We start from the raw sequence: 13,088 nt of genomic DNA, 5'->3' as shown, positions 1-13,088 counted from the left end.
GATTTTTTAAACTATAAAGGACGTCTGTTTCTTAGGAGCTCTGCAGGTTCTGCTGTACAGAAAGTCGGCCACAATTTACCTCCTGCTCTCTCTTGCCACACTCCTGCTTTGTCTCTACTTTTCTTTCCCCCACTAGTCTTTTTATTATGAGACAACATAGAATTACACTAAATAGATCTGAACATAAGGATCAGGCCCATTGTCACTGATACCCAATCTAGAAATTTCTTCAATTTCGGTACAGATGAGCTCCAAATCATGGCTTCCAGTTTCTGCTGGGTGGCGTTAATTTACCGCTCTGAATGATTGCTCTTAACCAGGTTGCTTTGCTTAACCAAAGAGTTTTGACTATCACAGAAAAATCACCCTTTCCATGAGAATACTCCTTGTCTGGATACGTTCAGGTAAAAGAGGTGATGTCATAATGTTGCCAGTTCTCAATCCTCTTGAGAGGTGTAGACATGAGCGACAAGGTCAGGGGATACGCTGTTTAGCTGACTAGATACTGGGTTAGACACTGTGCCTGCAGCATTGCTGTCATCCTGCTGGGCTAACTGTGTCATTTCTCAAAGACAATTTCCCTAATGTATTCTATCTGACAGATGACCCATCTTTGTGATATCATTTATGCTCCTCTCCTGCAACAGTGGGGAACTGCAAGCATGAAGGCATGCTCCATGTGAAATGACATTGCCTTCAGGGTACGATCACCCCACACATCCCTGTCCAAGTGTCACAAATGTGTCATTTTTTTCTGAATATGCTCTCAATTCCTATACCCATAAGGATTTATTATATTCATCAGGGGACTGGAGGTGAAACAAAGGCACAAATTGAACATGCCAATAACTCATCTCCTTCCATCTTTTGTAAAAGAATCAAAATCTTTTAGGGCAAAAAACTGGATTAACCACAGTGGCGTCTACTAGTGAATAGTGTAGCACTAAAGGGTTCAAAGTGCTCTGTATCGCAAGGCTGCAAGGTGCCTTGGAGTATGTTGAATGAGCAGCAGTTATAATGTATTGCTTATATTCTGTAATCTCTGCATATAAGAAATATTAGATAAGCTTATCTGTCTAAGTGACTGTCTTTAATAGAACTGTAATATTTTTCTTTGAATAGTAATGAGCAACATACAGAGAGGCTTCTTGCTTTGTTTTGTAGTCAGCGTATGTTTACCGGTATCTCTTAATGAACTGCTGTATGCATGAGTTGTGTATTTGTATTATGACTGCATCTCATTGTGAACATGCTAAATAGCCTGCAGCAGGTACAGGGAATTCTGTTTCAAGGTAGAATGAGAATTTGCAGCGTCTATCATAAATGATTCTGTCAGAGAAATAATATTTCACTGTAAGTCTTGAAGAAATGGCTTCAATGCTTTTCAACTGAGTTGTGATAGGGCATCTTTCACATCATTCAGTGAAGTCTACTTTTAATTGTTTGCTTTGGAGGCCTTGTAACTTCATTTAAGTACATTGATATTTGTGATGTTGCAAATGACTAATATTCTATCATAATGTGAAAGACCTTTTGAATAGTTGAGAATACACAAGTGCATCCCCTAAGTAGGGTAAAGCTTTCAGTCAGAGACATGTAAAAAAAAAATGTATCCTCCACTATGCTGTAACGTTGTTGTATTACTGGTGAATTTCATTAAGACGTTTGGCTCTCTGTCATCTACCATCACAGTGTGACAACATATAAATCTTCAAGTTGGAAGTGTATTACAGATGAAAATTGGAGTCAGAAATGTGATAATATACTCGGGTCTTAAAAACGTTTTATGCGCAAAACGTCAGTTCTGTATCTTTTTATTGTATTCCACTGGAGTTCAGCCTAATTAACATGTCTTACTCTGTCAGCAGGTCTTGCATTAACTCCCCCGTAGAGAGGAACCTCTTATTGTGCAAACTAAGGCTTCACTGATGCAACATTTGCATTACACAGAATTGGAACTGGGTGGACCTATTGCTTAAACTATTGCTATCATCAGGAAACAACAGCAGCTTTGCTAAATCTTCCCTTCTCCATGGTTTTCTGTTTATGTGCAAAGTAGTTGAAGTGTGTTTAATCTGCAAAGGATGCATATGTTCTCCTGCAGGGTTGTTGTCCTCTTTTCATCTCACATAAGCTCTGTTTCCTGCTTTGCTGCAGCTCCCATGCATATCCCATCAACAATCAGATGCAGGTAAATGGTTGGTGAAGTAGCCTGTATGCTCTGAATAGACAGCTGACAAGCTAAATCAGGGAAAGAAGACAGTGAATATCCACTCTTGTTGCTCAGGATGGAGCAGGATGAAACAAGATCACCTAGAAACAGTAGCAAGGATCTATGTCCTCCACTCTGAAATAATCTAGCACTTAAAAAATATCCGCTTAACTAGTACAATTGGATTAATTTCAAAGTGGGAAGCATCTTTTATTGACAAAGTTTGATATTTGTGTTTGTGAATTAAAATGTTTGTATGTTGTGTAGCAGGTTTTTTTTCTGTGATAAGTGTGACTAGTGAAAACATTTTAGCTTCTTAGACAATGTTATTCTTTTCATTTTTGACATACTACACGGATCTCTGAATGTCTAAAACTGATCACTGTTATTGTTCCAACAAAGAGGGCTGTGGCAGAACTCTTTTGGGAAGCAGCCTCAATGGGACCCTCTAATGTGTCACTGTACTGACAAAGCAAATGAGTTGCAGAGAGCAAATGCAATTGGTACATTTTAGGCTTCATTGAGCGTGATATTGTGTTGAATCTTGCATTGCTCAGGTAAGAGAAAGTAGTCAGAATGCATATTGATAAAGGACAGATTAATCTCTGGGACTTTGCTTTATAACAGACTTCTGAAGTAATTTTCATACAAACTAATCTTTAAATTCCTTCCTAGGTTTTCCATTCTAATATGCCAGTATGGTCAAAGTAAGCAGAAAATGAGTCAGGAGCATGCTCAGATTTGTTGTTTTCTGGTACATTTTAAAGCATTTTTTCATCATATTAATTATTCCACATAAAGAGTCAGACTCTGATAGCAAAGGGCATTGCTGTAAAGGGAATTGGGCTTCTTGCATGTTTTAGCCCACACAGTCTATAAATTCTGATCTGCGTTTAAATTACTGACAGCATCACTGTGGGGTGTGCAAAGACATGTAACAGATATAACTAATATTTTGTTTTACTAGGAACATGCATGCACTTCTATCCAGGAGTAAATAAGGCCTTTAAATTATGGCAGAGGAATGACTGAACATCTAACATACTTAGCTGGAGGGAAAGTCCGTAGCAGAGAGGGGGTAGCGATTACTAACTGCTAATCTAGCAGACATGAAATGGAAATATAAATAAAGACACTGAGTATAAAATGACAATTTTCCTCTTTACAGCTGTGTATGTACACATTCATTACTAGCCTGTGTGGGCTACGTTTCTCTACCACCATGCTTGCATTGGTTTGAGCCATTCTGAACTGGAGGTTCATAGTCGTAAAATGCACACACATAATAAATTAACCAGCTGGAGTTAAGTGAGTAGGCGGCTGGTTGGCTGGCAGTAGCCACTTATGGAAACCTCTGCTTTTCAGTATACATTGTGCGCTCTGCTGTGTTTCACTATATAACAGTCACAAGAGGACATCATGTTATGACTTCTAATTACCCACGCCAATGCGGAGGTTGTGTTTCCAGCAGCATCTGTCTGTGTGTCTGTCTTTTCCTTTTGAGGAGATATAGGGATAAATTTGTCATTACAGCTTCTAACCCATCAGATAATGACCAGAATAATTGGCAAATACAAACAAAAAAAACAACAAAACAAGATAACATCACAGTAGATGGTATAATCTGACATTGTTTGATCTTGATCATGTTGATATTGTGGATCTGATCCAAAAGGTTCAAAATATAGGGGGTACTGGGTGGGCTGTTAGGCTTTTTGAGGTTTCTTTACAGATATTTGGGCTCTAGTGGCCTTTATTTTAACAGTAGCTGGACAGGAAAGATGAGTCAGAGAGCGCGGGAAATGACCTGCAGCAAAGGGCCCCAGGCCAGGAATCAAACCCAAGCTGGCTGCATCTTAGGGATGTCACGATTATTAACTTTTATAATTAATTGCAACAGTAAACACAACATTTAAGCAATCATAAGAATCCCTCAAAATCGTCACTTTATATAATGTTATGTATGAATTATATCAGCGTAAAAGCGCAACTTCTGCATGGAATGAAAACGTTACACCGCTTACACGAGTTTCCGCTTGTGTTGCTTTGTTTTGGTTCCATGAGGGTTGCAGAAGAGACTGCCTGAGTTAGACACTACAGCAGAGGAAGAGTTTTCCCTCCAAAGGAACAGATTAAGACTTGCTTGTCGGATTTTCTTTTCAAGGTGTCATTGTGGAGGGCGGCTCACCAGCATGTAAAAGGTTTCAGAGAAAGGAGGAAATACATCCAATACATTTCACCATCCTGTAAGATAACCAGCAGCTTGATGCGTGATGCGTTCACTGAACGTTACATTATACAGATGAGAACAAGAACCTAAATCTAAGTCTTTTGTGACAGATTTTCAAATATGATCGACCCGACATGAGGTCCATGGCTTTTAGTTGTCGGTGTGAAATAGTCGCAGTCCATAGAAGAAATAGCATTTAATTCCAGATGTACAGTCTTATTTAATTCATTATTTCAATATTATTTATGTCCCAAACAAACAACTATTCTGATAAAGGACAGCTGATAAAGTCAAAGCTTGCTGGATGTTTTTCTTGTGTTTCTAAACTCTCAGGTTGAAAAGAAATGTTCAAAACTATTTTTATAATGTGGTTTACAGTAAGAAGCCTCCCACGTCCAGGTAGAGGACCTGTTGCCTTTTCCATCTGAGAGAAATCCAGAGTTAAGGAGCAGGATTTATTTATTCTTCACACAGGAGAGGAGATCTAGCTTGAATGAGACTTCTTACTTTGTTATATTAATTAGTTATTTTGGGATGAAAAGATATATATAAAATAAAAAATAAAATAAAACTAATATACATAAGTAGTGTTCAAATGATTTTACAAATTGTAGTGCTGGGAAATTGATTTAAGCAAAAAAATAATGAAAATCGTGATTATTTCTTTAACAATAATCCTACCAAGAAAATTTGTTATTGTGAAATCCTTGCTGTAGCCTCTGTAGATCGCCTGCTTTTGGGGGTTTTCTCAGGCAAGTGGCTATGGCTTGGCAGAGGGCTGCACTCTGAGTGCTTCTAGTTTCTTATCATTTGCTGCTGCATTCGATTGACTGCTCACAAGTTAAAGTTGTCAGTGTAATGCTTAGAAGTTTCTGCTTCCTGTGGTGTGCTGTGGACATGTGTTAGAGCTTTGGTTGCTGTGTGCCTGATCCCCAATTTGGTGTCTACATCAGTTCATCTCATTTTATTAATCCAACCCGTCTGTGACATTTGCATAAAGCTTGCTGTGAACTCATAAAACAAAATGAGTCATCTGCACAAAATTTTGGCAGCTCATGATCAAAATTGCTCTGTGGGTAGATAAGACCTCGATGTACCTGTGTGCAGTGTACCCTGCTTGATGTGCCTGTACTTGGACTAGAGAACTGGAGTTTGCAGCTATATTTTGCTTTGTTATTTTTATCACTTTGACAGTGAACAAAGGCCTGGTTCTGCTCTCATGATGTTCGTTGGATGCCTTGTGTGGATTCACTGAGGAAGGAAACATTATTTATGGGCCTGCAAATAAGCCTCATCTCCTATTGTTTGAAGATTTGAACCTAATGTGCTGCACATCTAAAAGTTAGACATCCCTTAGTAACTACTTAGTAAGTAGTCTATAATGTGGGTGTGTATGTGTGTGCACACAAAGCTTCATATTATGTATTCAGCTGAGGTTATAATGTTGGAGGACATAATTTTACCACAAGAAAGGAGATTTTTAGAAAAGAAATTGGAAAAGAAGTATGTTCTGGAATAAGTTCTGCTATAACTGACAGACAAGAACCTGACAGTTATCCTTTCATCAACTCTCAGTGGTTATAAAAGAAAAATTGTTTCCCTATCTCCTGAAACTGATGTCATTTTAAACCACAGACCAGCCTTTTTTTTTATTCATTTCACCACGGATTGCCATGCCTGCTCATTAGTGGTTAGGCCATCACAGTAAAATGCATAAAACACATAATCATTCCAACTATATCTGAAAGAGCCTGAGAAGTTTATAATAATTTCTGTGTAATTATGAAACATGCCTGCAGTTAAATGTTGCTTTTCTATATGTGTAAACTGTGATGTACTGCATGTACAAGTCCTCTATTATGGCTTCTCACTTGCAAATGTTTTATTGCACTGAAAATAATTAGTGTCGTTGTTAACATTATCTTTCACTTTACCTGAGATCACTCTTCCTACTGCTGGGCTCAGCTCATTTGCTCAACTGTGTGATTGTGTCAGGCAGAAGAGGTGTTTGCAGTTTTGATGTGTTGAAAGAGGATTTTTAATGTAACTAGGTCTCGCTTAATGAGATTCATTTTGCAACTTTAACATAAGTACTGGTGTGTACTGTGTATGTGTCAGTGGAGGATACATAGGTATCTGGAAATAAGTGGTTTGGTATTTTGTTGTCAGTGTTGGGATACATTTGGAACAAGAAGCAGAAAGGGTACTTCTTAGCTTTAGGCAATGTAACTAGTGACACAGGCAATGTGGATTTCAGTGTGTATACTTGAGATGCCTTAATGTTGACTAAATGAAACACACCCATCTGGCCCTTGCATGTAAAGCAAACTTGTTGCCTTAGATAAACTGTCTTTGGTTACAGTGTGTGTTTAGTTTTAGGTTAATACCTTAAAATCCTTCTGAGCAGTGTTCTACAAATTTTGGTAGAATTAGTTTTTCTAGTGAATCTCAATGCAGATGAGAGTAAGGAAGCAGCAGAAGATTCTCAGGTTGTTCCTTTTTAAATTGTTTTTCTTTGTATGTACTCCTTTCGGATGTTTCTATCAATAATCTGTCATTGTTTATTTTAAGCTATTTGAGATGTAAATTCACTATTATGTGTGTATCGTTGGCAGTAATTTTCAACCCCTCAGATGTTTTCTTTAATAGTTTAGACTAGTGTATTACCAGAGAGGGATGCATATACACTTTTTATTGCACTGACAAATTGTGGCAGCAATGCACTGATAAAGAAAAGAATGACTATAAAGGCAGTGAAGAAGAAAACAGCTAGAGGGCCAACATGACATTTTTAAAAGTAATCTTTAAAAATATTTTGTGAGGATGAAATTCAAAGTTTTAAGTTGAAGAAAAAATATATTGTGGGGGAAATTAAGTTGATAATTACAGGTATGCAGTTGATTCCTTCAGTTTATGTTATGTTTGAACTGGAGGCGAACAAGCATGCAGTCATGTGTCTTGTTCCCCATGTTTACCTTTGTTGCCCATTTGTATCTCATGATCGCTTTGTCTGGCATCTTGTTTTTATTTTTGGATCGTACTTCATCAGAAACAAATAAACTATGTCATAAATGTGTCTCAGGGCAGTCTGGTTTCTCTGGAATTCTTTTGCTTTTCTTCACGCTCCCTGAAAATGTCTGTGCTTTGATGAACATACAAAAGAAAAATGTTAGCGTTTGGAGTCTGGAGTTCCAGGATGGTTCAGGCCTGCTGAGTTGAGGCCTGTGTTTTTAGTGGAGATTCACTTTTCCCTCTGGTTATAGATTTGTTGATAATTGGATGCTAAATCGCTTCAAGAATCTCATCCTTGACAATGATAAAGCCTAAAAAGGTCAAAATCAGGGCAGCACTTGAAATATAAAGAATGCTATTGTTCCACCAACAAGCCATCACCTTCATCAAGAGGAAGTGTTTTTAAAATGGTTATTAGACCTCAAGCGTATACCAAGAATGTTAGTGACAAAAGCATAATTTAAATAGGAATTAAAATTACTTGAAAGTTTTGGAAAGCAAAGTTAAAACAATGTTATTTGCACTCCATGTTTAATCAAAATGTGCTTTTCTTTTTTTTATTTTGCAGTCACAGAGTGGGGGGATGATGTGCGGCCTATCTCTGAAGAAGCAGCCATGGTCATCGTCAATCACCAATCCACAGGAGATGTCTGCACGCTCATGATGTGCCTGCAAGACAAGGGCACGGTAAGAAATTTAAGAGTAAGGATGTCAAGGTTGCACAGGTGACATTCATATAAATAAGAAGCAGTGCAGAAGTGTGATCCTGCAGGCCACTTTGCACCATCTATATAAGGCAGCTGTCGAAAGTTGTTTGTGGCTTTGTCACTTTAAAGGAGGAGTTCTTGTAGAATTGCGAAAATAACACTAACACCCCAGCCTAAGCTGAGTATGTCTGTCTTTAAAGGGTTCCTCCTGTTTTTCCAACTTCATTTTCTGTTAATATTGTGACTCTTCAGCTATATCAGCTGTACATTTTTCACCTGTGTTGCGGAGATGAGGAAAAGCAAGATCTTTAAAAGGTATAATCAATTATTTTAACTGTTAAATTTTGAGTCTTACTGAAAATAAGCACAGGAAGCCACTTTGATTATTGCTGCTGCAAAGAGCTCACTCTTATAATCACGTTTCATCCGTTTTGTAAGACTTTTCTCCAGATGTCTATAGCACAGGCGTGGGGTTCAAAGGTAGCATACACCATAAAGGTTTTATAGTCACATGTTCCACTTCAAACAGAATCATATTGTAAACCATGAAGACGTGCTTCAACATAATTCAGCCTTTATAAAATATAACCTGTGTCAAAATACCACAGATAGACTGGAAACAGCCCCCTTTCTTCCATGAATTTAGCTTTTTTTTCCACATCGCTCTTTTTAAGGGAGTGAAGTTACCCAGTCACTGTGGCTTCACCCCTCTTTTGCGGGGTCTGCAATTTTTTTTATTAATTTATTTTTTAATTAATGCTACTCAAGACCCCTTTAAGCACAACCTTTATGACAAGGCATTGCCACAAATAGCTTGAGAGTTAACACTAACTCACACAGCAAACCTAGCTTAGCCTGCCACCCACCAAACTGATATTTTTAAGGAAATTCCTTTACTAGTAGTTTTATTCTCAAATATTCACATTTCCCTTGTCTCTGATTTTGGCCACAGACAATCTGATTTCTTTAAGGTACAGTCTCGCCAAGAGTCTTTCATTTAAATTGTGTAGGTTGTTAAACACTGCACCACAGAAATAACTGGCCGGGTTTACTGGTTGATACTCAGAGTGACTTCACATAATAGTTCCTCAGAATGTAAACCCTGGTCTTTGCTTTTGGTCTGTTCCTGTAGTTTTACATTTTTAAAGGTAACATTAGGAACGGTTGCTTTATATGGGCTACTTTCTACTAAAGTTAAAAGTTTATTTTAGTAATGACAGAGTCACAGGTGGTGCATTTAATGGCCAAGGAGAAATCATGAGCCAGATTTCAATCAAGAAAAAACTTATTTCCAAGTTAGGATATTAAATGCTGGAAAAAGCCCTTTTTAAGGCATTATTAGTGCATCTTTCAGAAATAAAGTGAGATACAGCAAATGCAGCAAGAATTGAAGCTGATGTTAGGTGAGGGTAAAGATTAGACTGAATATTTCTCCTCTGAGCTCATAGCGTGCAAATCCGAACCAATAACTGAATATTATTTTAGGAAAATGTGAAATGCATTATTTGAAAATGTAGTAAAGAAATAATTGACCTGAACAAGTGACACACCTCGTAAGCAGGCACACACAATCTTGAAAAGGGAAACATGCACGCTTTGCATTTGATCTGTTTGTCAAAGATGAGCCACCTGTATCAGCTGTCAGTTTGTTTGGTCAAGTCATTGCTGCCTTAAGGAAAGTGTTTAGTCTTTGTAACAGGGTTTAGTGGGCTCTTCATTAGGATATATAATGTACTTTTTTGTCTAAGTATGTTGTATTTCAGCTTTATGTGCACTTTTTGATGAGCCATAGAGCAAGACATTTTTCTTTGAATTAATTAAATACTCATAATCAATTTTTACATCAACAATACTGCTGCATGTTATGAAATATTTCTAGACAAGGTTGATAAAGTCTGAGAAGATGCATAAAGGGAAATAAAAACACAAATTGTGAACATACAAAAATGTAAGTTACGTCTGAATGCAGGGATCATGAGCTATTTCTGCTTGTACAGAAAAAGGAGCATGACCAATATTACCTGACAAAGACAAATGACAACATATCCAATCATGAAGACCTGACTCCATTTCTCTCTGGTTTGAGGCTAAGGTTTTTGTCTTTATTTCTTTATTTGGTTGTGGTTAGCCACCAAATCTCCCCCATAACAAGATTACAAAAATGTGTAGCCCTGAAATATCTTTCCTTTCTGACAAAAATATGCATCCCTAAAAGTATCTCATGAAGGAGCACTTTTAAACTAGTCTTCAAATGAACTTCAAATGTATATAAGAAGATTAGTTTTGGCTGATATATTCTGATCAGTTTAAAGAGCTAGTATAGATGAATGGTAGTATATACAGTGCTGTGGTTTTTGCAGCAGTCAAAATACAAATATGTACACAACAATATACTGCAAACGGTGACAGTGTATGCTTTGTATTCTTAAGGCATGACTGGGAGACATCAAAGTGCAAACTTTTTTTTCTTCTTCCTGTAAGGTCCTTTTTACATTTTCATAGCAACACTGTATTGTATATGCAGGTCATTGAGCAGTTGTGGTATTCTGTGTTTGTGTGTGGTGTTTTTTGGTCTGGCTTAGGCTGGAATGGCACTGGAGCTGCCAAGCTGCACAAACATGACATGATCCGCCCCAACAACTGCATCCCTGGCCCAGTTTATCCTCTTAGCACTGAAAGAACAGTAAGCTAAAGCTGCGTCAGAGCAGGTCATGAGGGTGGAAATGCTCAGAGGGGTGGTTATCAGTTTGCGCTACTTCTTCGAAGGGAAAAAATGTGGAACTGAGCAAAAAGTGTTTGATACAGATGTTCATTATTTTCTCTTTCAGGTGGTGCGAAAAATGATGTGGTTGATGGACCATGTGTTCAAATACACCAACTTTGGCCTAGTGTCCCTGATTCATGGGGACTTTTTTATCAGACAGGTAAGAAACCCAAAGATTATGTTTGCATGTCTCCTCGTTGCATTGTTTAATGTGGCTTTTTTCACACTCCATTAACATGCTCTGTTTCATCCTTGAGCTTTACTAGTCCATTTTTTGTTGTTGGCACATTAGCCTCACCAGCAGCACTTTTCACTGGAGCTTCAGAGACTATTTTTCCTCACTTGTCAACACCTTATTTGTGTGAGGGTCTGAGGGTTAAAACCACAGACCTGTGGGCCATAGCACACCTCATTCACCCTCCACTGCTGAAGGCTTTTTTTTTTAAACTTTGCTGAATTTGTTTTTTTTTTAGCTGCACAACAGAAATGTTAGTCATGTTCCCGAAGCCCTGGTGTCCTGAGACGGGTAACTGTTGTGGAGAGTAATGTGTGGGAGGGCTGCTGAGCCACTCTGGCTCTGACCAAGAACCTTTGTTGTTGGAGGCAGCTGAAACACATGGAGGCAGCGGGGCTGCCACTGGTCTGGGAATTCCTGGGATATTATGCAAGTTTGAAGGGTTAATTTGAGGCTGAACAGACTGATCTAATTCATTCATCAGGATTTTTTATAAAAAATAATAAACTTGTTTTTTTAAAATACAGAAGAAGCTATAATACAACAATTCATTAAACCCTATTGCCAATAATAGTAAGATGCTTTTTACACCAAGCTGACAATCAGCTGTTGGGCACATCTGGAGCATATGTGAAAATCTCTCTCTTTTCTGCTTTTGTTTGTGGCCCATCACTATTCCCAGACTCCAGCAGTGTCTTTTTCTTTAATCATCTTGAAGAATTGCTGTTGGGGATGTTCTGCAAAGTAAATGAGAAGGCAGGTGCCAGCAATGACAGAAAGCTAGCAGCTAACTTAACACAAGGGTTTCCAACTCCTGTCCTCGAGAGCTTCTGCTCACCACAGTCTAATTAAAGGTTCTGCACAAGGCTGTTAATGACCCATTGATCTGAGTCAGGTGTGTTGCAGCAAGGAAACATCTAAAACCTACAGGACTTCCATTTCCCTAAAATATGCAAAACTTTCACAGGAGACATATGAAGTGCAGAAAATGAAGACCAACTGGTAATCTTGACTCAAGAGACCAGCTCTGTTGGACTTGACTGAAAAACACATAGCACACGCTGCTACGTTTACTTTTTATTTTTATCTAGATTGTTTTCCTTATTGCACAAGGTATGTATTACCAGCTCCCTCTGCATTGTCAAGCTGGGTTTCTAGTGCAGTCGCAGATTTACGTCCATAACTAGCAGTTGTAAGTTGTCTTTGCGATCTGTTCGCATGATAGGTGTTCTGGTTCTTTATAGTTGGTTCATTAGTTTGTTTGGCTCCATATAAGACTGTTAACATTGTAAGACAGAATTTTCTGTATCAAGTCCCTTTTTTGCACCCTCACCACCTAGTGTAAGACACGCTATAGCTAATTCAGCAGCCTGTTTTCTCTCTTTGTGTTGCCCGAGATGTAAAAAATGTTTGCACTATTGGTAATATTTACTCTGAGTAAACAAAGTTTGCTGGAGCCAGTGCCTTATGGACAAAGGCTTACAAATGTTGTTTCAATTTCTGTCAGATTAAGACCTGAAGAGCCCTGTAAACATGAGAACAGCCTCGATGAGGTGAAATAAGACCTGATTCAGTTCAACTGATGTTTTCTCTGTTGAGTACAAAATGTGTGTTCTAAGAAAATAAATGAAAAGTCCTTCTATCTATCTCTCATATCTTTTTTAGCTGCAGAATCAGCATGGCGAGAATAAATTATATTTTTAGGTCATGGTAATGCTTCTCTGTGGAATTTCACATCAGGCACAGTGCCGAGGGTGAAGCACCCAGAGCTTGCTAACAGCCAGACAGGCTGTTGTGAAAAGTCTGAGCAAATGCGGTCATTTCTGCCATCCTCCTCTCTGTCATCCCCTCTGGCTTTTTTTTTTTTTTTTTTTTTTTGTGTGTGTGTGTGTGTGTGTGTGTGTGTGTGTGTGTGTGTGTGTGTGTGT

General features: G+C 38.2%; 1 protein-coding gene across 1 annotated transcript in view; it reads left to right on the top strand.

Moving 5' to 3' along the window:
* lpgat1 (lysophosphatidylglycerol acyltransferase 1) overlaps window positions 1-13,088 on the top strand; it is a 49,830-nt gene that overhangs the window by 14,470 nt on the left and 22,272 nt on the right. Inside the window, exons 3-4 of the mRNA XM_041975918.1 lie at window positions 8,023-8,141; window positions 10,990-11,085. Of these exons, the coding sequence (XP_041831852.1) occupies window positions 8,023-8,141; window positions 10,990-11,085 (215 nt within the window). The remainder of the gene's footprint in view (window positions 1-8,022; window positions 8,142-10,989; window positions 11,086-13,088) is intronic.

Source organism: Melanotaenia boesemani, chromosome 22 (assembly GCF_017639745.1).
Source record: "Melanotaenia boesemani isolate fMelBoe1 chromosome 22, fMelBoe1.pri, whole genome shotgun sequence".
Classification (NCBI taxonomy): Eukaryota; Metazoa; Chordata; class Actinopteri; order Atheriniformes; family Melanotaeniidae; genus Melanotaenia; species Melanotaenia boesemani.
The sequence above is the reverse complement of the archived record's forward strand: the minus strand, read 5'-3'. Positions and strand labels throughout refer to the sequence as shown.